Source organism: Mustela putorius, unplaced genomic scaffold (assembly GCF_011764305.1).
Source record: "Mustela putorius furo isolate JIRA1106 unplaced genomic scaffold, ASM1176430v1.1 tig00000765_pilon_pilon_pilon, whole genome shotgun sequence".
NCBI lineage: Eukaryota > Metazoa > Chordata > Mammalia > Carnivora > Mustelidae > Mustela > Mustela putorius.
Window position 1 is genome coordinate 8,306,373 of NW_025421470.1, and position 23,565 is coordinate 8,329,937.

Consider the following 23,565-nt stretch of genomic DNA (forward strand, 5'->3'; position numbering starts at 1 on the left):
GGCCCCATCTCCTCCCTGAGGCCTTTCTCTGGCAGAGCCCACACTGACAGATGTGGGGGAGCTGGGGGATTAACAGCCCCGAGAGCGGCCATCAGCCGATGACTGAAACAGGAACATAAATGCCTCAGCTCCCCCGCCTTGGCGCCATGACCGAGTCCCAGACAGACAAGCCCCTCTTAAGACTCCTTCCCCTCCGTGACTTACTTCTCTCTCCCTTGACCATGTTTTGGCCGCTGTCCAAATAAACTGCTGTCCTTGAACTCTAGGCTCAGGGTCGGCTCCCGGAGTTGGCCCCTTTGGCCCCAGTTCTGTGCGTGGGAAGGAGACTCAGAGCCCCAGCTACCTCACAACACAGAGATTTCCAAACTGCCCCAACTCCACACCCACAAAGACCCGGCTTCCAGAAACCACGCTCTGCACGTTGAATACGTCCCCTTTTTCGTCCGGGAGTCCCAGCTTTGGAGGCGAAATGCATGGCTTTCCTGAAGGGGATATCCAAAGAATGTTCCAATCCTGGAGCCAAGGGGTGAGCTCTGGGAGACTAATACCCACCCCTATTTGTGGTAAGAGCCTCTGCTATTTCTCACTGTGGAAGGTGCTCTAGTTTATGTCAGGAAAAGCTGGGGAAGGGAGTCTGAGACAGACATGGGGCTCATGGCGGATCCCCAGGCCGCGCCCCATCTCCCGGCAGCCTGGCTGGGGTATGCTGGCTACCTCCTCTCCCAGTAGTGGTTTCTCCACTGTCGCGAAGGTCACTGTACAGTAGCAATACATTGTCAGTATTGCTATTTTTAATTTTCTTTGGTTTACCAATTCTACCCATTTGGAGAAAATTTAAAAACAACCGTGCTCCCTCTGGTTTCTAAATGCTTCTGTCTTTTCCTTGTGTCTCCTGGAAGCCTGTAAATGTGTTCCCTTTCAGGGCTCCCTGTCGAGGTATCTAGAAATACCAAGTTCCAAGTGGGATAAGGTGAATCTGTCATACAAACTGCAAATAAATAAAGTCCTTCATAAGCCGGGTAAGTTTGGGAAGATTGGGGTTCCTGATGCAGCAAAGACGGACCCATGTCTCCACGTCTAAGAGCCACCTTGTGGCGGAAAACGCTCAAGGCTTGAGAGCCAAGCAAGCCTGGACCCCAGTCCTATCTGACTCAGCTGCTGTCCGGCCGCAGGCCTCCACCCCTGGGGCTCATCTGCTCTGCTGGGCAATGGGCATAAGGGCCGCCCAGCTCCCCTCAATGACGAAAGGTCAGAATGGACACATGAAAAGCATCCAGACGTGTCGGGGTCACAACAGCCTCACGCTGATCATCACTGTGGCTTTTATTACATTTCCAAAGCACAAATTATATTTATTTCCCCTGGAAAAAAAAAAAAATCCCTGCTCCCCTCTATGAGCCAGGCAGCAAAAGAGATAAGAAATGAGATTTAAGGGACACCTGGGTGGTTCAGTCAGTTAAACATCTGCCTTTGGCTCAGGTCATGATCCCAGGGTCTGGGATCAAGCCCCACATCAGGCTCCTTGCTCAGTGGGAAGCCTGCTTCTCCGTCTGCCTGTGCTCCACTTGCTGTGCATTCTCTCTATCTCTCTCTGACAAATATATAAAATCTTAAAAAAAAAAAAAAGAAAGAAAGAAAGAATGAGGGCGCCTGCGTGGTTCAGTGGGTTAAAGCCTCTGCCTTCGGCTCAGGTATGGTCTAAGGTCCTGGGATCTAGCCCCGCATCAGGCTCTCTGCTCAGCAGTGAGCCTGCTTCCTCTTCTCTCTCTGCCTGCCTCTCTGCCTATTTGTGATCTCATTCTGTCAAATAAATAAATAAAATCTTTTTTTTTAATGAGATTTAAAATGAAGACTTTTAATTCCATAAGTTTTCATTCTCCGGGCTTAGAGGCCTAATGTCCTCCAGTACAGCCCCACTTTGAGGAGCAACTCTTCCTGCAGGTAATTTGGGGGGATATCAGGGCTTGCTGGGTATCGGGGTCCTGACGAGCTCCTGCCTCCATAGAAGGGGGTTGCGGACCTGTGGGGTGGAGGCTCTCCGAGCAGCTGCCTGCCTTCCCCACCTGCAGTGGTGGTGACTAGGAATGTCCCTCCTAGGTATCCCCCCGGCGGTGTGGAGATGAGGACCCTCAAGCCTCTCTTCCCTTCTAGATTGTTCCGTGGTGATGCTGCTGCTCCACACCCTCAAAGCAGATGCCTCTTCATCTCCCGACTACTCTCGTGACTCTAGAGCACATACTCTCAGCTTACTCTCTGCCAAGCAAGTCTCCCCAATAACTCATTCTGTAATCGACACTCCCTACCCCTGTACCAGCCCCCGTAGGAACGAGGCCAACCTATAGATCCCGTCCAAATGGTCAGCACTTGCTTCCTGACCAAGCTGCTTTCAAGAACGACAGGGATGTTTGTATCACGATTTGGTTATTGAAACACAAGAAATATAAAGGCGGCTCACAACTCTGAGTCTGTCCATGCACGGCGACCTCTCCTCGCTGTTGTGAATCAAAAGGGAGCAGCAAGAAGCTGTGTGAGTCTGCCTAGCGACACCCTAGTGACTGCCATGCCCAGTGGGATGAGAGACGGCTGGGCATGCAGACGATGCGGCCAGAGCGAGCAGTCCTTGACCTGCCGTCCACCCTCAGCCTGACACCAGCCACTTGTCCTCGAACGCCTCCTCATCAACACAAAGCAAAGCGAGAATGGGGGCAGGAGAAGATCCGGCTCCTCTAAGCTTCTCCACCCCCTTACCAAGCACCCCTGCGCCGGCCATTGGCACGGAAGGCTGGACCATGAGAAGATGAGGTATCCTGCTCCATGCCAATTCCGGAAGAAAAGTGTCACTTTTTTAAACATTTCAGTGACTTGAGGCCACCCCGGTGCCACGCAGATGTTCACCCAACGGTCTGCATTGGCGAATCGAATACTGATTATTCCCTCTTTCCATGCTGACTTCTCCCCACCCTGGAAACCTGGGGTCTCCCCTGAGCTTGCCAACCAGGTGGTGGACAGCGGTCAGAGACTGCCTGCTGCCTCTCACTGTGTGACCCCAGGCAAGTGGCGGAACCTCTCTGAACCTCAGCTCCTCCTCAGCAGTGAAAGAAAGCTATGAACAGGAGAAGCTCCCTCAAGGGGCTGGCAACATATTTAACCACTTAAACCAGTGCCCGACAATAGTAAGGACTCTGTATGTGCTGGTTCTTTCGCTGGTTGCCCTCATTTGCAGCCGGTGTCCAGATGTCACAGAGACATTCAGGTTGTAAATCCACCATCTCCAACCCACATCTCCACCATCTCCAACCCCGCCACATCACCGGAAGGTGAGCTTGCACGGCTGAGATCGGACCCGTAGCTGTGCTTAATGGAGGGGTGGATGGAGTGCGCAGGACTTTTAAAATTCACGTGTGCACAGCGGATGACCATGGTACCAGACAAGGGCCTCCCGGCTCCGCCCAAACCCCGGCTGCCCCGCCCACAGCCCAGCATCTGCTCAAGTGAGCTGTACTCACGGAGGTGGTGCGCATAGCGGAGGTGGAAGACGTCACAGCCGTGCACGTGATGGTAGAGGGTCTTCTCGATCAGGTCCTGCGGCTCATACCCGGTCAGCTCGGTCACCCTGGGGGGAGGGGGACAGTGGCTCCGTGGGTTACGCGGCTCTGCTGATCGCCTTTCATTTAAACTAATACTGGTTTGGCCAACGAATCAAGTGCTAAAAGGCTCAGGGGAGGGGGGTTGATGTTGGTTTTGGAAACCAAGAATGATCTTTTTTACAAGAAGACAGTCTTTGAACTCTAGCCCGGTGCAGGATGTAGCAGTGTTTGTGAGCGGGAATGTTCTTCTGAAACCACCGTCTAGAAGAACATTTGATGGCTTAACATGTTTTCCTTTTTTGGGGTCAAGCTTCTCTGGGGGCGCTTACACCTGAACTTTGATGCCGATAGTGGGAGAAAGACCCACTCTCCTGGAGCTTTTGGGTGACAGTCCAATGGGAACCTTTGTTTTTTTATTATGGTAAAATATGCATAGTAGAAAACCTTTGCCATTTTAACCATTTTTAAGTGTACATTTAGTGCAATAACTACATCCACAACGTTGTCGGACCAGCACCCTTTCCAGTTCCAGAACTCCCCACTGCACCCAGGTAACCCTCACTCTCCCTCTGTCTCTATGAATCTTACTATTCTAGATATCTTACAAGTGGGGTGCCTGGGTGGCTCAGTCGGTTAAACGGCTGCCTTTGGCTCAGGTCATGATCCTGGGGTCCTGGGATTGAGTCCCCCACTTTGGGCTCCTTGCTCCGCGGGAAGTCTGCTTCTCCCTCTGCCTGCCACTCCCCCTGCTTGTGCGATCACTCTCCCTCTCTGACAAACAAAAATTTTAAAAAGCAGGTATCACAGAGGGGTGGAATGCTGTGGCATACGTCCCTTTGTCTGGCTTCTTTCACCTGGCATCATGTTTTCAGGGTTTGCCCATGCTGTGGCTTGTGATAGAGGTGGTTCGTTTTCACGGTTAGGTAATGTTCTAGCGCATGTAGATATCACATTAGGTTTGGCTGTTCACCCACTGCTGGCCACCTGGGAGGTATCCACATCCGGAGGTGGGCTACGGGGTGTGTGAGCCCTGATGTCTTGCCGGATGCCGTGGTCTCAGGACGCCCTGGTTGGGCAGTGGCTCATTCAGACTAGCTGGAGCCAGTGACCCCTCCTATGAGTGGAGCATGGTGGTGCAGCCCCCAGAAAACAGTAGAACAGCCCCCACAAATAGCATGACTGCAAGGTAAACCTTCAATCTGCTGACGAAAGGGCAGCATGTCCCTGGACTTTCCTGCCATTGTCACCTCTCTGTTCTCATCAAGCCCCAGGAATGAAGATTCTCTTCAAGAGGCCCCACATCAGCTTTGTGAGGAAAAACAGCCCTCAAAGGTCCAAGCCCACATCATCACTGGCCTTCGGATTACTCCCTCCGGAGGTGAAAAGGGCAGGCGGCAACGGTGTTGCCCCTCAGGCCCTGGGCAGCTGAGCTGGGAGCTGTGCCCTCGGAGGAGGTGGCCCTAACGTCTTGGTGACAGATATTCAAGAACAGATGAAAGAGGCGGGAGAGAAGGATTCTAAGGGAAGGGAGGCGGTTCTGGGGGTCAGAGGTGGGGCCCGGACTGGGAGTCCCGCTGATTTCTGTCTGAAATGTTGGCTAGAAATGAAACAGGGAAACTTGACCTCACTTTCATTCTGTAACCTGCTCCCCTTTCTGTTGAGTTCTGTGCGGGCTTCGGGTTGTAAATCTCCGGGAGCCTCATATTTCCCTGGAATTACTCACTATTTGGTGTACACATTTCCATGGTGTTCCTCCAGGGTGGGAAGGAGATGGAGCTGGAGGTAGGTGGAAAAGGAACTTGCCACAGCCTTTCAGGGCTCGGGGGACGTGTCTAAGGGCCACCTAGAGCTTCAGGCCCCACTGGAGTCGAACTGTGTGGCAGGAAAACTGAGACCTGGCATCCCCCCAGAAAGAAAACCAGGCATCTCTACGGTGTGGGGATGAAAGAGGCTTCCCAGACCCTTTGGAAGCAAAGTTACAGAACAACGGCCCCGAACGTGTAAATGAATCAGAAACACATGTATTAAGTTTCTCATCAAAGTGCACGCTGGTTTTAAAAATTAAAGGGAAAGAGAAGGGTCTGGCAGCATGCCCTCCTGGTTTTTTCCAAACCTCCAGTGTCTGAAGACCTGTCAGACGGATTTGCCAAACCCCAAACATGGCTGGGTTCACCCATCCTTAGCAAAAGCACCAGCTACAGTTTCAAAGTGAAATACCGCAAAACCCCTATGAACCAAATTTCAGGTTACGCTGAGTTCAGTTGTGTCTGGGATTACACTGGGTGGGGGGGCCCAGGGGCCACCCCCCAGGCCCCTGTGACTCTAGGGCTGCTGGGCTTCAAGCCAAGCCCACACAGTGGCCTCTGGGGTTTGGATGCAGGAGCTGACATCTCTCACCCCGCCGGGCCATTCTGCTGACCTCTGGGTCCTGGGCCAGCCCCTCTGTCCCCCAGCCCAGAGACCTCTCAGAGACCGAGCTACAATGGACCAGAGACCAGAGTGGGGTGAAGAAATCTCCAGCTCATCTCTCTCTTAAGCATCTCTTAGATGACTGGACTTCAGAAGCTTTGCTAGAAGCTTCCTGGTACTTAGCTGGGAGAACCTCGGGGACTTCTGCAGAGACAGGATGTCTTCTGCAAGTTCACAGTCTTTCTTTCCTACTCACCTCAGGGGTCTGGCCCTCACACTGAGGTGGAAGGTTGCTGGCCTTCAAGAAAGCCCATGCCTGAGGCTCCCTCCCCGAGCAGTCTGGCCTGTCAGCTCACGTTGTACGCCCTCTTCCGCAGAGCCCTCCGTTCGTCCTTTTTGTTTCAAAGCTGCATGCACTGAGCCATCTAAGACCTGAAGTCTCTTCTCCGGGGACACCTCACTCTTTCATCTTCTAGAGAATTCACTGAGCCTCAGAGGCTTTTCCTGGAGCCCTCAAAGGAAAACTAAAGGAGGAGACAGACATAACAAGGGAGAGCCTCCCCCAAGGGTCTGAAATAGTGAACCTGGAGGACTGGAACTCTTTTCAGTTCACTTTTAAAAGTGGCTCCTGAATCCAGAAAGAACCCCTTCCCACCACTGCCTGCTGGCACTTCCGCCACACCCCAGGCAGCCCCCCCCCCCCCCCCCCCCCCCCCGGCCGGCCCCCCCCCCCCCCCCCCCCCCCCCCCCCCCGCCCCTCCAGGCAGGTGCCAGTCTTCCCCGCAGGAAACAGGAAACAGCCTTTGTCAGCGTCTCCTGCCCAAAGGGGCCGGCCTCCTTCCCCCAAAGAGTTATGCGTACTCTGCTTGGAGCTCCTGGGAGCACAAAGGCCAAGTCCATCATGTCAACCCTTGTCACTTCTCTACCTTTGCAGGGTTCTGAGGTTCTGAGGTGTGCTAACGAGGAACTAAGCTAACTGGCGTCTTCTCTTCCCAGCCCTAACCAAATATGTGTGGTTTTCTCCCATAACTGGTTAAAATGACCAATTTTATGGCATGTATATTTTACCACAGTTAAAAAGATGGGGAAAAAACTACAAATTTTAACAACAACAATATATTTAACATATATATATGTGTGTGTGTGTGTATGTTAACATATAGATGTATCTCTCTACTCTCGCCCAGAAACCTTAGCCACACATACCAAAAAGCAGAAGTGGGGTCTCTGAACATCGAGTCCTCCCAGGACGGCTGAGGACTCCAGGGGGCTATAAGGCGGCAGAGAGACTCACCCTGCAGGCCCATCAGGCTTTTTACTTTTACAAATGCTTCCTGTCTGGGTTCAGATTTCACTTGCTCTAAACAGCCTGTGGGTAGCCCAGTGGGCAGGGCAGGGCTGACTTGTTTCACAGACGAGAAAAGGGAAGCCTAGAGAAGCCCCACAGGCTTGAGGCCTCCAGGCTTGTGAAGTCCGCTGGGCTGCCCTGGGGGACGGGTGGGCTGCTCCAGCAGCCCCCTCCCCCGAGCAGGCGTGGGCCCAGCGAACACAAATCAGTGCTTCTGCCTCGTTCATGCTCCCTTCTCTCGAGGATCAGACCTTCCGACTGGCAGGCATCCTCAAGTAAGAAGGGGAAGGACTTTTGAGAGAGCCGGGTCTGGAGCCACTGCATCTTGACCCTCCCCGCCCGCCGGGGGTGCTCTCCCAGTCCAGGGCCAGCCGGGGGCCCCCACTGAGGTCAAGGCCACAGCTTTCCCCAGGGAAGGCTGCCGGTCTGCTGGCAGCCTCAGCTCCGGTGGCCGCCACAGCTCGGATGGCCTCCCACCGGCCTACGTGGGCAGCCCCCCGCCCCACCACCCACACTCCTACGTTCTTTCAATCGTAAGGTCCTACCTACTTCATGGAGATACAAGACAATCCCGACCTCGTGGGCCTTCAAAAACTTGTGTCCACAACACGTATTGCCAGTTCCTACTCCAGTGAGATGATGAAGGGAGAAGTAAATAATATAAAATAATATAAAACCTGGTACCTGGAGAAGCGGCTATGCCCTGAGGCCTACGGCTGATAGCAGGTCTTTCAACTCATGACCGGTTCACTAAATCGCTTTCTAACTCACATTCTTGAGAGAGAGAAAGAGCATGAGGAGGGGGAGCAGTAAAGGGGAGGGAGAAGCAGGCTCCCTGCTGAGCGGGCAGCCCAATGCGGGGCTCGATCCCCGGATCCCGGGATCATGACCTGAGCCAAAAGCAGACACTCAAATGACCAAGCCACCCAGGCACCTCTCTCACTTGCATTCTTAGTACGACTTATTCTTCCTTACATTTTGGCTTAACAGGGGAGTTCTCGGGGCAGTTTCCACCATTGGGGGCTTCCGGAACTCTGCAGGAGCAGCAGAAGCCAAACTCACCTGGAATCCAGGAAGATCAGCTTCAGGTCGAGGCTGGCCCTGAACATGAACATGTTACTGTGCAGCTTGATCTCTGTGACGGCGCTGGGCGGCAGCGACTGGCCCACGGCCACCAGCCCCACGATCTGGTAGCAAGAGTCGTACAGGGACATGTCCAGCATATACTGCCTGATCTTCAAGTAACCGCTGCAGTGGATGACCTGGGGAGAGCAGAGGGCAGAGTCAGCCGCCGGGTGCCCAGGGGTCAGACTGACACCCCCTCCTTCTGGCTTGGAGCCTGCCTGCCTTCTCGAGCGTGCTGGACAGTGCCCAGCCCAGCCTCTACTGAGCAGTCGAGCCAACATGCTTCTTTCTCAGGAAACTATCATGATAGAATGTAAGAGTTGTCTCACCCAATTGACTCTGCTCAAGTAACTCCACAAGGTAAGACTCCAATCATAATGCATTTGTCCATAATTAACTCATCACCAAGTCACCATCAGAGGCACAATGAAAGCACCGTGGGAAGCTGACCGTTGGCTCCACGATGCTCATCGCCTCCTGGTGCAACTCGATTTGACAACATGTTAACTTGACACATCACTTGACAAGCTACACCATTCCACCAGTAAATGAAGAATTCTTTCAGTAGAATCAAGGGTCTTCCCTTAATGTATTTTTATTTTGTTTTGTTTGTTTGTAACTCAAGATTCTATCGCCCTGTAATGAACCTAAGCTGGAATGGCTCTATGGAAACCTGTGATAGTTATAGCCAAAAACCATGCCGGAGAGAATGTACAGGGTTTCAAACGGCCGACAGAAACATTGGTGCAACCTTCAGCCTTACTGTTGGCAGCATTTGTATAAGTGAGAGTCAGTAAAATCTTGAAAGGATCCCAATCAATGACCAGCTAAAATCTTAAAATCTCTTTTCTAAAACGTTCCTCCGGGACTCCTGGATACGTTCACTCTTTAGGGCCCCAACAAATCTTAAAATCCGTCCAGTCCATTGTCCTATCTTACTGATGAGGAAACCAAGGACAAGGTCGGTGATCTGTCCTGCTTAAGATTAGACAGTTAAAAAGTGGCAGGCATAACTCAAGACCCAAGTCTGTTGGGTAGAGGACAGTGCCGGGGGTTCTCCACCCCTGGTCGAAATGGGCTTCGAGTCTGGGTCAGCAGATAAGAAATGTGTCCTCAAACTATAAAACAGAGCGAGGCAAAGTCAAAGGAAGGAGCTCAGTGTGGGGTTCAAAGGGGGGGGGGTGCTGAGGAGAAGCTGAAGGGGAGGCAGCCACTGTGGTAGGGAGGAGGGCAGAGGGGGCAGCATTCCAGAAAGAGAGGACAAAGGTGGGAGAAACAGTCACTTCAGGCTCCAGAGAGGACTCAGAAGCTCGGAAGGCGATGATGCTCAGCCCTGACGTCCCCCAACCTGCCCGTCCGCCCGGGAGTGGCTGACTCTGGTACGGAGGCACCACGCCACCCCTGGACGCGTCAGGGGACCGACTCCTGAGTTCTGGAGCGAGCCAGAGCAGGGGGCCAGGTCTGGCAGAGAAAGGCAGCCAGGAGGAGCTCTGCCCCGTAGCACAAGGGCCTTCTGCTGGTCTCGTCCCTTCTCTGCTTGCGTCCCTAATGACCATAAATTGGGGACAGGAAGACTCCCCTCTGCGGGCTGCGATGACTGGTGATGGAGATGAGAGTCTGTGGACCAAAGCTCTCTGGCCCTCAGAACGGGTTCTGCCATTAGTCAGGCACCTCACAGCCATCGCTGGGTTTGGTCAAAGGCTCCAGGGCAGGAGCACCGTCTCTGTGCTGTGCATAGTCCCTGCGACCCCGCCATACGGGTTCTCAGTAACTAGAGGGCGGAGGCTCCAGGGGCACAGACCCGGGCAAAGAGGAAACTGCAGGAAAGGAAAGTTCTGCCCTTGCCCACATTTATTCCTGGTCTCATGCGATGAAATCCAGTCCTCCTGGAATATCCTCGCAGGACACCAGCTCTTGTACCTGCTGCCGGAGCTGGGGCGAGCGGCCTCCCTAGAAACTAGCTCTGCCTGGGGCAAGGCGAGATGTCTGGGTCCCGGTGCGTGCTGTCTGCAGATGCTCTCGCACGGGAAGCAACCCTTAAAGCCGCAAAGACCCACCGCCGACTCCCGCTTCCCTCCCGCCACGCCAGGCTCCTCGTACCTTGTATCCGCTGCATGTCAGGCCCGCGTTTCTTTTCGCCAAGACACACTTCATCCGCAGGAAGAACGACCTCTCTATCTCATACTCTGAAAGCAGGAGTGGCGTTAGATGGGCCAGCTGTCTGGTGATGCTTGCCCCGATTTTGTCCCCACGACCTCAGGACCTCAGTCAACCCTCAGGACCAGACCAGGCAGCCAGAGGCCCCATCCCAGAACGCCCAGCCCCTGACCCAGGGACTTCCGCCTGCGGCTGGGCCCCAGGTCGGGTGGGGAGACCGGCCCTGTCCCGGTGTGGCTTCTACGTGCTCCAGAGGTAGGCAGCCGGAAACGTGGCCATGGCGGGAACTCGGGAGACACCAGCCCAGGGCCGATGTTGAGAATTCTAAGAGCAGCAGGCCCAGCCCCGCTCACACGTCCGTTGTCCCCTCCGGGCAGGTGCGCAGAGGCCTGGTGCCAAATGAACCTCCTTGGCCAGCCCTGGGGAGGATGTCTGAGTTGGCCAGGAAGGCCCAGAGGCATCTGACTTCCTCAGGGATGGGGATGCTAGGTCAGGGCTCACAGGCACAGTCCTCTGGCAGAGGGAGGCAGCCACAGGGCGCCTCCTGCCAGCTGTGCCCATGAGCACCGATCCTGCCCGAGATTGCCAGGGAATGGGGAAAAGAACCCAACAGACCCACTCGGTCGGCCAGATCAAAGCTTTTGCCCTCATCTACAGCCCCAGTCCGACCACCCCTCCTTTCCTGATGGCTCTGACCCTCCCCATTCAGTCTTTGCCTGGCTGGTCCGAAGGCCTCACCCACCCATCTCTAACCTCACTATTGCAAATACAAGTGAGTTCCCTAAGGAAACACCCCATGCTTCAGTGAGCAGACGCCCATTCTCGGGAATGATGCGTCCACGCCCCTGGGTAAGGGTGAGGTCAGTCCACTCCTAATGAACAGCTACTTGGTAGCAGTTAATGAATTAATTTTTTAAAGAGAGGTTACCATTAGGAGTGGAGGCAGTGCTCCCTGCCCCTACCCAGGGGGAGCAGGGGAATGGCCCCTGAGGCTCCTTGTCCCCCGCCCTGCCCCCCCACTAGAGGGGCGGCCACATTTATCCACAATTCCTCTGCAGCGGGCCAGGGTCTGCGAGGCATAAAGGCTTCTCGGGAACACGCCTGCCTGTCTGCACCATTTCCAGCTATGCACTGAGGTGTGGACACTCAGGGCTAAACACCTTCACCCAGTAATGAAACATCCAGTATGGAAAAAGCCAACAGCACAACAACCAGGAAGCAGCAGGGGGGGAGCTCAGAGGCAGAAAACCAGCTCTGTGGACAAGAAGCCGGGGACCAGTCCCAGTGTCCGTGAACCCCAGACCTTGCATAGTCGGGTGGCATCCCCATCTCTTCTGGAGCGCCGTGCTTCTCTTGTGTGGTTGCTACACCTCAGACATAAACCCCACGGGGACTGGGATTGGAAGGGTCTTACGGTGTTTCCAAGATACCGTTTGCTGTCATTTTATAAACAATTTATAGCTATGACATGGAAGGCTGACATGAAACCAGAGCTCGTGGGAGAAATTCCATTCCTGCGTACTAACACACTGTGGAACTTTCTAGAACAATAACAACACAATGTTTTTAGGAGTTAGGGTTAGGGTTAGGGTTAGGGTTAGGGTTAGGCCCCGGATTGAATCCCACATCAGGCTCACTGCTCAGTGGGGCGTCTACTTATCCCTCTCCCTCTGCCCCCCACCCCCCATCGCATGCTCACGGTCTCTTTTTGTTTCTCAAATAAATAAATAAATAAATCTTGAAATAAAATAAAATAAATAAATATTTATGCATATAAATATAATTATTTTTAAATATTAAATTTTAAATATTTATTTATTTAAATATTTAAATAAAATAAATAAATCTTTAAAAAAGAGAGAGTTACGGACCATAGCTACAAGGAAGCCCCCACCTCATCCCAGAAACCAGCACAGCAATCCCTCTCCTCAGTGAGGAAAAGACGCCCAGTGACTACGTCTGGGGCTGAGAACACGGGAGCCAAGAGCTGTACCTGCAGTGATTTTCAAGCTGAGTGCTCTCTCTGCCGTCCGTCCTTCTAGCCTTAGAACAGCCCCTCGCAGGAGGAGGCCGTTTCCACCTGTGGGCCACCCCACTCTACCATGCTTGAGGTCTCTGCTTTTGCATTCTTTTCTGTGGGGAATTTTGGCCCAGCTGGGATGCTGTAGTCCCCAGCAGACAAGAGATCCACTGAGCGTCATGCTGGTTGGGGTCATTGGCTTGTCAGAGAGAGGGGGTTACAGGGCCAGCACCCCAGAACAAGGCTGTCTTCCTAGCATGCACGGTGACTGTAACTTAGGGAGTGATCTGTGTGACGATGTGTTCCACATCCTTCCCCGAACAATCACACGTTATGTCCTGACACGCGCGTATGGTGGTAGGACCCCGATCCCTCCTTGTTCAGTAATGGGATGGTCAGGTGGGGGATCGTGTTCCCATGTCGTGCCAGGCCTGGGAGGTGGACCTGCCTCCATCTGGACGGGAGCTTCTTAACTCATTCATGCCGTGGCACAGAAGTTACTTTGGTTAGGTTTCTAACCAGGATAACTTTTTTTTTTTTTTAAAGATTTTTAAATTTAAGGGCACCTGGGTGGCTCAGTCAGTTATGCGTCTGCCTTCCGCGCAGGTCATGATCTGAGGGTCCTGGGATCTAGCCCCTGGGATCCATCGGACTCTCTGCTCAGCGGGGAGCCTGCTTCTCCCTCTTCCTCTGCCTGATGCTCTGCCTGCTTGTGCTCTCTATCTCTGTGTCAAATAAATAAAACCTTTTTTAAAAAAGATTTTTTAGGGGCGCCTGGGTGGTTCAGTGGGTTAAAGCCTCTGCCTTTGGCTCAGGTCATGATCCCAGTGTCCTGGGATCAAGCCCCGCTGAGCAGAGAGCCTGCTTCCCTTCCTCTCTCTCTCTCTGCTTAATTGTGATCTTTGTCTGTCAAAGAAATAAATAAAATCTTTTTTAAAAAAATATTTTTAAATTTATTTATTTGAGAGAGAGAGAGAGAAAGACAGTGAGAGGGAACACAAGCAGGGGGAGTAGGAGAGGGAGAAGCAGGCTTCCCCCAGAGCAGGGAGCCGGATGCTGGGCTCGATCCCAGGACCCTGGGATCATGACCTGAGCCGAAGGCAGAGGCTTAACTGACTGAACTGCCCAGGCGCCCCCAGAATAATGCTTTTAAGTGCAGAAGATAAAAGTATAAGAGATCACAAATGGAACCAATTGTATTAAAACAGTTACCAAAGTATTTTTGGTATAATATTTTTTGGCAATAAAACAAGTGGTGATTTTGTTATAAATGTGCTGCTTTATTCACACATTAAATAACAACAGCCAGCAGCTGGCCTCGTAACTCCCGGAATCCTGAAGTCGCGATGAGCGTAAGTGATTCAACACCTGGGAGAACTATGAAGTGAAATGAAGAATGTGTGTGACTTGTGGTTGGCGAAGCCACCGGCAGAGTGAGAGTGAGAAAGCCCATCATCCGTAAGCAAAGGAAATGCTGCATTCCAAGCAGACAGAGTAAAGATGACATTCTCCCCGCGCCGTTTCACAGACCCCCTGAGTTCTACCAGGGACCCTCTGGTCAGGAAGTGCGTTCCTGGAATTCTGAACCAAGAGCACATCTTGATCGCTTCACTTTACCTCCCACCAGCGCCTGTCCTGGTCTCTGGCACGAGACATGGGATCCATAGTGGTGCTTCAAAGGACAGAGACATGAAAGCAAACCCCCCACGCTGCGCGTGTGCCGGGGAGGCCCAGCTGGGCAGCCCCAGTCACGTTTCCCCCTGGCAGCGCGGGAAGCAAACCCTCGAGTGACGCAGAAGAGCGTGGTATGGTTTTCATTCCGGTTTCTCTGCGTCTGGAGGAAATACCTTGGAGCAGGTGATGGTGAAGGGGCTGGTGGGCTGCTAGTACGGCTGTCATCTCGTCGTGGTCGGAAGGATGGATGTATTCATAGATGCTGTTGCCGGTGAGCTCCACCTGCCACAGAGGGAAGGGAGGGGTCAGAAATCCTCCCGGGGCCGCGCGGGTCGGGGAGGGAAGGTGCGCGTTAGGGAGACACATCCAGGGTCCGAGCTCCGACCTCTGCTCCCAGCCCACAGCCTCTCCACACACAGAAACATGGGTCTTGCATCGAGCCGCGCTCTGAACCATCCACCACGCGGGGACGGTGCGGAGCAGGAGGACCTGCGACAGGAAGGATGAAAAGGTGTGTCCTGCAGGTGGGTGACCCCCCACACACCCGACACGGCCCCGGGCAGGGTCCTTTACACAAGAGGCAGCTTACGACAGACCGGAGCCAGGGCCCGGGTGGAGCCAGAGGGGCCTGGCCGGCCGGAACACCAGCTGCCAAGTCCAGACTGTGGTCCCTGCACGAGTCGTGTCCTCTCCAAGACTGAGCAGGAGTGACCCGCAGGGTCTCCACTGCCCTTGAGGAGACCTCGCCTTCCCACAGGGGCCCTTTCTCCGTCAGCTCCGAGCTGCGCCCCTCGGGCACCGCCAGGCCTCTTTCACGTTGCCAGAAACGTGTCCCAGCCCTCTGACTCTGGGGTGACTGGTCACCCGATGGCTCCCGCCCACGGGTGCGGCAGGGCAGCGGTGTGACCTGTGGGGACTTTGGGCCTGCTCCAGACAGCCGAGTGACACAGTGGTTATTTCCGGGGGTCGTGACCCCAGCCCTTGGACACCACCTAATTCCAGGTACACACCCTGCAGAGGACACGACAGCAGGCCTCGAGCCCACGTGCGTGTGGGACAGGACCCTGCTTTGCAGGGACAGGGTTCTCTAGGACAACACCAGCATGACGACTGTTCCACAGAGGTTCCTGGCGATTCAGTGCCGAAGTTTGAGAATTTTCCTATTGTTCTCCCAAACATAAGTGCCACGATAGGCCAGGATGCCCTGGCCAGGATGCGATGGCCCATCATTCCAAGATGGGCGGTGCCAGAGAATGTTCCAGAGACTAAGACCATCAGAAGGGCCTTCTGAGCAGTGGTGGGCGGGCCCTGTCTTAGAGATGCAGCTGCAGACAAGAAGAGCGAGGCAGGGGGAGCCCAGGGCAGGGATCTCTCTTCCACCACGGCCTGAAGCATCCCTGAAGGATCCCCACGGCCCAGGGGGATGGAAACTGAGAGCGTGAGAAACTGCCCTCAGGGGGCAGGGAGCCATGGGCAGGTCTGACTCCGACTCCATCTGTCTTTCTCAGCTCTGCCTCACAGGGAGAGGGCAAGCTAAAAGAGCAAAGGCAGTCTTGTCCCCAAGCACCCCCTTGTTATGTTTAAGTGCATCGTGCCGTGTGTGTTTTGTTGGGAGGCTCCCTGGTCTCCGTCAGAGTGGAGACAACACGATCTCCAGTCAGGGGGCAGCTCTGACCCAGCTACCTCACGCAGCAGGACAACTGCAGCCAGGCAATGTGAGGCCCAGCTTCTCCTGGGAGCCACTGTTCCAAATTAGCATCAGGGCCACCAGCTCCTTCCCTGGGACTGAGCGGCCATGGAGAGGTGACGGAATTTACCCCAGTCCTCTGAGCCAGGTCTTGCCATTTGTTAAGACATAGGAGTTACCATTTTATTCAGAACAAATTAGGTTTCTGGCCTGCTAAGTAATCTTGTCCCTGAAACGGCTTTGGCAGTTCTGTTTTCTGCATTATTCATGGGATGTCTCTTGCCAATGTTATGCCTACAGAGGAACAGAGAGAATCATGTGATACAGAGAGCCTCCTCCCTCCCCACTTGACCCTAAAGGGGATTTGCCAGTGACCAAAGTTATTACGTGAGTTCATCAAACACAGTAAGGATTAAGAACTACATAGCCATCTTTCAAATCATTTCATCCTTAAAAAAATCTCGATAAACCAGCAAGTGCTAAGTCAGTCCTTCGGGACAGGACCATGTCCTCTTTTCCTGAAGCCAGTGACAGAAATTCCTTGTGAAACTCTGTCATGTGGAGAGCGACAGACTAATCAATAAGGGAGTTTTTTAAAAAAAAATTGATTCACAATTTCAATGGCTTATTTTTAAAATGAAAAAATAATGAGAATTTTTTGTGTGCAGGTCTATCATTTCTCCCTTACCCACGTTTTTAGGGGGAAAAAAAGAGCATTCTGGTTTGCTCCAAGTTCTTCATCAGAAAAAAGTACCCCATGTCTCTTCAGAGAAAGTATATTTATGTACTCGCAAGAACATTTGCAACTGTCCTTATAAGGATTCGACTCGCGTTTTAATTCCAAAGTAGCTTCATCTGTCCTCAAAGACCCCATTCTCACCACATGCATTTGGAGAATGAAGACAGAGAAAGTCCATGATTTAAGAGGCTTGATTTTCTGAATCCTTGCTTCAATTATAAACTCCAAGCCTGCCCAGGAAGTAAAGTGGTCTTCACGTAACGGAAATGTTTTTAAAGAACAAATTTTGGAATGATAAAACAGGGCTGACCTTGACTCAAAATTATGGTTGACATGGTGTTTCCTGTATTTACATATCTATTCCTGCTTTTGAATGGTTGGAAGAAATGTGACTACCTCACCAAAAAAAAAAAAAAAATTATGGTTGTCGCTATAAAACTCCCCAGGTCTCATACATCAACCTTATTAAAACAGAACCTCAATGTGATAGTTTAGTATTTGTAAGACCCTGCTAACTACAAAATGAATTGCTTTCCTACTAAGAACGTTTTTATGTTTTGCTGAATAGCTTTCCTTCCTGCCAAGAAAACTACATATGATAAATACTGCACTAAATGGATATATTTTGGGTTGGAAGGGGAAACACACATTACTCTGCTTTGGGTGTTTTGCTGACTATGGTAAATTAAGCATTAAAAAAAAAAAAGATGGTTTGGATTTCAGAGTTCAAGTTATGTCAACAAACATAAAACGTTGTCCTTTCTCTTTATTTCCAAAGTGAAAGGATTAGGTCTTATGGCCCCAAACAATGCCATGGCTATTTTTACGGCTGTAGTTCCGGCCACAATCTCCAATATTATATTTTCCTTTACATGTCTTATAAATGGCCATTTCACACATATCTACAGTTATTTGAAAATTTGCATTAGTTACCTAGAGGCTATGTAACATACGTGACTCTGGTGAAGAAATTTCAACACAGGGATGCTTCCAAGAGTCCACGGAAATACACAGCAGGTATACAGGGGGCTTCCCCCCCTTCTTCCAATATAAGTAAGTTAATTACATAAACCAAAACCCATGGAACGAACCACCTAATAAACTTGCGTGGGTGAAGAGTGCTTCAGCAACTCTACCTCTTCCAAACAGATCTGAATCTGGCTACATGAATTATTATGGATCACTATGTACACATAGACCAGGGAGAATTTTCAAGCCTGTAGTCTTACTCTGTTTCCCCATACTCAGACTGTGAGCTGAGGACACAACTTGGATTTCGTGGTTCTCTCTCTCACTTTTTGGTCCTGAAGTCTGACAGCAAGGATCGCCATGATTACTCATTTAAAAGCAAAAATAATAAACACTGCCAGATTTGTTACTCCCACACTTGTTTTTAAAAAGTTCAATAAAACAGGCGCCTGGCTGGCTCAGGGGTTAAAAAGTCTCTGCCTTCAGCTCAGGTCATGGTCCCAGGGTCCTGGGATCAAGGTCCTCATCGGGCTCTCTGCTCCGCAGGGAGCCTGCTCCCCCCACCCCCCCGCCAATCTCTCTGCCTGCCTCTCTGCCTACTTGTGATCGGTCTGTCAAATAAATAAATAAATTTTTTTAAAAGATTTTATTTATTTATTTGACAGACCGATCACAAGTAGGCAGAGAGAGAGAGAGAGGAAGAAGCAGGCTCCCTGCCAAGCAAAGAGCCTGATGCGGGGCTCAATCCCAAGACCCTGAGACCATGACCTGAGCCGAAGGCAGAGGCTTAACCCACTGAGCCACCCAGGCTCCCCTAAATAAATAAAATCTTAAAAAAAGAAAGTTCAATAAAAGGCCTTGAGAATTAGGACGGACTTATAACAGAAAGAATGATTTTTATAACTCTCAAATAGATGATTCAGATAGTTATTTAGGTAGTGCAGATTTTTTTTTTTTAAACCGCTTTGTTGTGAATTATCACACAGTTATGACAAACCTAAGAGCTTAGGTTCCCCAGGAGCTGCTAATGTAGAGTTTAACCCTGAATTAATGGGAAAGATATTGCTACTTAATGGGATAATGTCACTAAGAGTAATTGAAAGTTCTTGGAACACAGACGGACACTATGTAAATATAAGTAATAGTATTATCCTTCTCCATCAGAAAATCTGTTTAAAGGGTTACTGGGCCTACTGGATATAATTTTCTTAACACTTTCATCTCTGAGGATTTAAAAAAAGTCCTTAAGCCTATTTTAATAAAGTTTTCATGTTTGACATATTTGCCTGACTTCTTACTATTAATAATTTAAAAGGTATAAAAAAATTTTTAAGGGGAGAAGTTCTTGACATCCCCTTTAATACTTCATTTTACTATTTAAGTAAAGAAGACAGAAAAAAATACACACTGTGATTCTGCCTAGATTTCCTTCTGCAGAGTTAATCGTGAGCAGGAGGCAGATTGGAAGGAAAGGTTTGCTGTTGCTTATTTAAACAGTTCAGTGTGGAACACTCCCCAGACACAAACGAGGGCTCGTGTCTGCATTAAAGTGTTTTTGTAGCTGGAGACTGATAGTGAGACAGTCCCGCCAAGAGACTGGGTTGGGGGGGATCAGTCACTCTACGCAGTCAGTTTGGTTTATCTTTTTTTAAACTGACACTTCTTCCTGGCCGGCAACATACAGACAAAAGGCATCTCTACGACATTCTTGAAAACCTGAAAAAAATGATGGGAGTGTAGAACTCCCTCCTCTTTCAGAATGAGGACACCAGGTTTTATTGCTGCATTATGACCAAAAGGAAATGTAATTTTAATTGGGATTCTCCTTAGATTTCCTTTTGTAGAGTTCACTCAGGAACAGGAGGCAGACTTGTCACCTCTCCAATATGTTGTTCATTCTTAATTATTGTGCTCACAAATGGTCAATTTCATTTCCCACGTAAAAAGAGGAAAATGACAGAGTTGTAGGATGCTAGACAGAGTAGCCCGACTGAGTCAGCTGGAGTCCTGGGACGTGCACAGGGCCTTGTGATGAGCCAGAATATTCCACAGGACTAGCCAGCTCCAATATGTGCCCGCCACAGGACACTATCCGAAGCAACTTCTGTGCTACTGGAAGTACAGTTCTAATGAAACTGGGGACACTTGGATTTTGCATAGCTCCCTATTATTTATAAAACACATAAAGTGGGTACTTTGATATAGTTCTTACCACAATCCTGAAAGAGAAAATCAGGCAGGATTTTCTTATTTAAGTGATGGTTCAGAGAGGCTAAGAACCTGCCCTACCAGACAATGAAAACATATAACTGGGCATTTCCCTTTTTGCTTTGACTGCTAGGGAGCTCAGATCTAAATTTAATATCTGAAAATAGTGACTGTACCAGGACTGTGACTGTACCAGGACCTGTGACTGTTTTATCTTTGTCCAGTCCTATTTAAAGGAGGTGAGATGCTTTAAGTTTTTGTGACATTATGATAAGACTAACTAAAGGTTCGATAAATTACAATGGAAAAATCAAGTAATCTGCTCAAAATCTTTCAGCCACAGATAGAACGAGGGTTAGACACCAGATTGGTTACAACTAAAGGGGTTTAAATAATTCTAAATAGGGCATCATGGAAATTCAGAGCATAACAACCTTGAAAAACATATAAATAGTAGATTTCATGTTCCCAACAGTATTTCCCTTCCTACTAGTATACTAACACAATCAGTCATAGAACTGTAAGAACCCAGCCTCAGCAAATCTTCGCTGGGAGACTTGGTTTAGTAAAGGAAGAGAAGAGGAAAGGAAAAGGAAACACTAAATAATTTTAATATGAGATTCTCTTTAAAGGACTATATATAAGAAAAAGAGGCACAGAAACCCCTTTGGACAGGGATAAGGATATACCCACATTAGAAGAGATGGTTGTAAACAAATGGCAAGTTTAAAAAAAATGCCTTGGCAGGAAAAGAAAAGGAATACACCAGATGCAGGTTTCCCAAATTGGGAATTTTATTTTTCCATGAAAAAACTCCAACCCTGTTAATTGACGTGTTTTATTTTGGCTTAACTACAGAGGGGGCTGGTGTAACACAGATTAATCATCTGCCTCCCAGGAGCCCATTTCCTGTCTCTAATTAATTCTAGTGCGTCTTCTGTCGTGATAAAAAAAAAAAAAGCATTCTGATAAGTCACACTATAAAGAAGCATTTAATCCCTAGATGTATTTTTTAAAATGTGAATTTGAGAACCTCAGTCCGCGCTTGTTAAATCGGAAATGCGAACGTGAAAGGCCACCATGGGCTCCACCCCGCCCTCCATTCCGAGGAGCCCAGAGAGCAGCTGAATTTCCTCCCCCAAAACCTTTGGCTTGATCGGAATAGATAAAGCCAAGCGCACCTCTTTCCTTGACGGGATGAACCCCTTTTTAGGAGACAGTTCCAGAAAAATTGGTAATATTTAAGTGTTCTAGAGAAAACAGGACCTTGCTGTGCAAAACAGTAGTAAACTGAGTTTTACGAGTTTCTATCACAAGCATATAAAATGCTTTACTGAAACAACCACTGAACTGGAAAAACTCAGGAAAAATTACCCTGAATTCCATGTGAACACTCATAAATCTACCCCCACTCCTTCTCTCTCTCCCCAAAGCACAGTCTGCAGAAAATCCATGTTCGACATCAGTTTTCCTCTCGCTTTCATGGCAACTCACAAGACCACGTGCAGCCCGGCAAGTGTGCACTGAAAAAATCTCCCTTTGTGAAGCTCTTGTTAGCAGCAGACCCTTACTGTATAGGCAGAGTCCCGGCTATCAAACAGAATCTCAGAACAAAGCTGCCCTAACACCGCTCATTAATCCCAAAGGAAAAAAGAAAGTAAAACTGGGAAATGCAACATGAAGAAAAGCTCTGCGGGATCGCCTAAGAAGATGATTTTGCAATTTTGGATTATTTCATACACAAAAGCAGACACTTGAACAGAATCATTTACAGGCTGGGTTAAGATCTGCCGACGCTCGCTTTAATATTTTGGTTGTATCTAAAACCAGGTAATACCTACCTGCGACAAGCCCAAATGCACAGAAGCTGTTTCCGATATATACATGATTTTGCCATCAGATGCTACCACGAAAACAAATCCATCCAAAGTCTGTAAAAGAGAGTGCGAAGGTTAAGAGGTGATAGTAACACAGTAGAGTAAAACCTCATAATTGTACTGTCACTGAGGTAGAGGAATGTATACCATATTATCATCCATACATACTTGTCAAATGCAAAACTAGCCCAGGGCCCTAAAAAGGGTTCCAGGTTATAACACTGAAAGTTTAATTCCTGGGGCCAGGCTCTCAAATGCTTTTAAAGCACTTTAAAAACCATCTAACATCCACTTCACAAAAATCATGCAAAACACTGGAGAACTCCTAACGTGCTCAGTTTAAATGCAGTAGTTTTATTGTTTAGGGTTATTTTAGCACTTAGCGCAAATCCGGAGTTCTATGGTACTTAGGGGGAAACCCACCACTATATAGACCATTTTATGTCATAATTGGCAGTCCTTTATACCACCAGGACATATACTTTATTTGCCACAATTTTCTAGTTACCCCCTAAGTACCATTTGAATAATAAATTCCGAACACTACCACTCCCCTGAAAATAAACTACCCGGTTATTTTTAACAGACTATGTCTACAGAATTAACTACTTAGAATTTGCAAGAGATCAAATAACTTTTGCAAAATTTGAGGAGAAAAAGTATCAATTTCTGAAAAATTAAAACTACCTAAATGATATTGCTTAAATTGGCTAGCCCTCAAAAAAATAAAGTAAAATTTTAAGAGCTAATTAAGACAAATAAAAGGGTAGTGATTATACTTATATGTGGCAAGGATGAAAAGGGTAAATTATTTTTGAAAAAGGAAACTGCATTTTTATTTACCCATTCATATTTTAGATCCAGAACCAAAGAAAAGCAATAAAGTTGGTGAGCGGTCCATACACCTCACAACGCTGCCCCCATAAAAAATATTCCAAATTAATTTCTGGCCACAAATTCTATTTTTACAACATGTAATTGAAACCAGATTACCTTCGGTTTTTCTAAATCTGTCCCCTCTTTGGAGGGGGGCCTACAAAGAATGTAGTAGAAGTGAAACTTGAAAGATATCCTTACATTCTGTGTCTCAAATACAGTTTTACTGTGAAAATCCTTTGCCAGCTAAACTATCAACACCCTAACCTACACGGACATTGGAATCAACTTCTTGATTATAAGCCTTACTTTCTCCTGTCTAACTCAGCTATAAAGTATTTTCCCAACTAAATTCCGTTTCAGAAATATAAACGATACGGCAATTTCTACAGTTATAAACATTTTGGCACATTTTACACCCTTGCTCAACTCCGAAATCGTTAAAGAGATACATTTATTGAAACGGTATCTGACAGCCATGCGGGAGAAAAAGAAAAAAATATATACATCATAATTAAATTCTGAGAGTTGCCAGTAGTAGCCAAAAAAATAATGTCCTTAATGGAAAATTCGGGGTATGTCTTCATAGCTTCAAATGACCTGATTCGCTTGAAGGTATATTAACAGTAAACACGCCCATTGGCACAGCATTCCAGAGTTAAAGAAATGGACGTTGGAGGAACCCAGGCGTGATGACTGTGCCCGCCAGGTTCTCACTCACTTGTCCCTGATGTTAGTGTCACTTTTAGCCGGCAGGAGTATCAAACCAGCGAAATAGGGCGGCGGCGCACGAAGCTGGGAGTGAGCAGGGGGTGAGCGCAGGGCGCGGGAAGGACTCCAAGAGCGCCATTTCCCCGCCTGGCCGCCACCTCGCTTGCTTTATGCTGTC

General features: G+C 49.3%; 1 protein-coding gene across 1 annotated transcript in view; it reads right to left on the bottom strand.

The window, feature by feature from the left end:
- Window positions 1-23,565, bottom strand: part of SIM2 (SIM bHLH transcription factor 2) — a 51,600-nt gene that overhangs the window by 17,733 nt on the left and 10,302 nt on the right. Inside the window, exons 3-7 of the mRNA XM_045084517.1 lie at window positions 21,765-21,854; window positions 14,494-14,602; window positions 10,570-10,655; window positions 8,407-8,606; window positions 3,507-3,613 (exon numbers count right to left, since the gene is read on the bottom strand). Of these exons, the coding sequence (XP_044940452.1) occupies window positions 3,507-3,613; window positions 8,407-8,606; window positions 10,570-10,655; window positions 14,494-14,602; window positions 21,765-21,854 (592 nt within the window). The remainder of the gene's footprint in view (window positions 1-3,506; window positions 3,614-8,406; window positions 8,607-10,569; window positions 10,656-14,493; window positions 14,603-21,764; window positions 21,855-23,565) is intronic.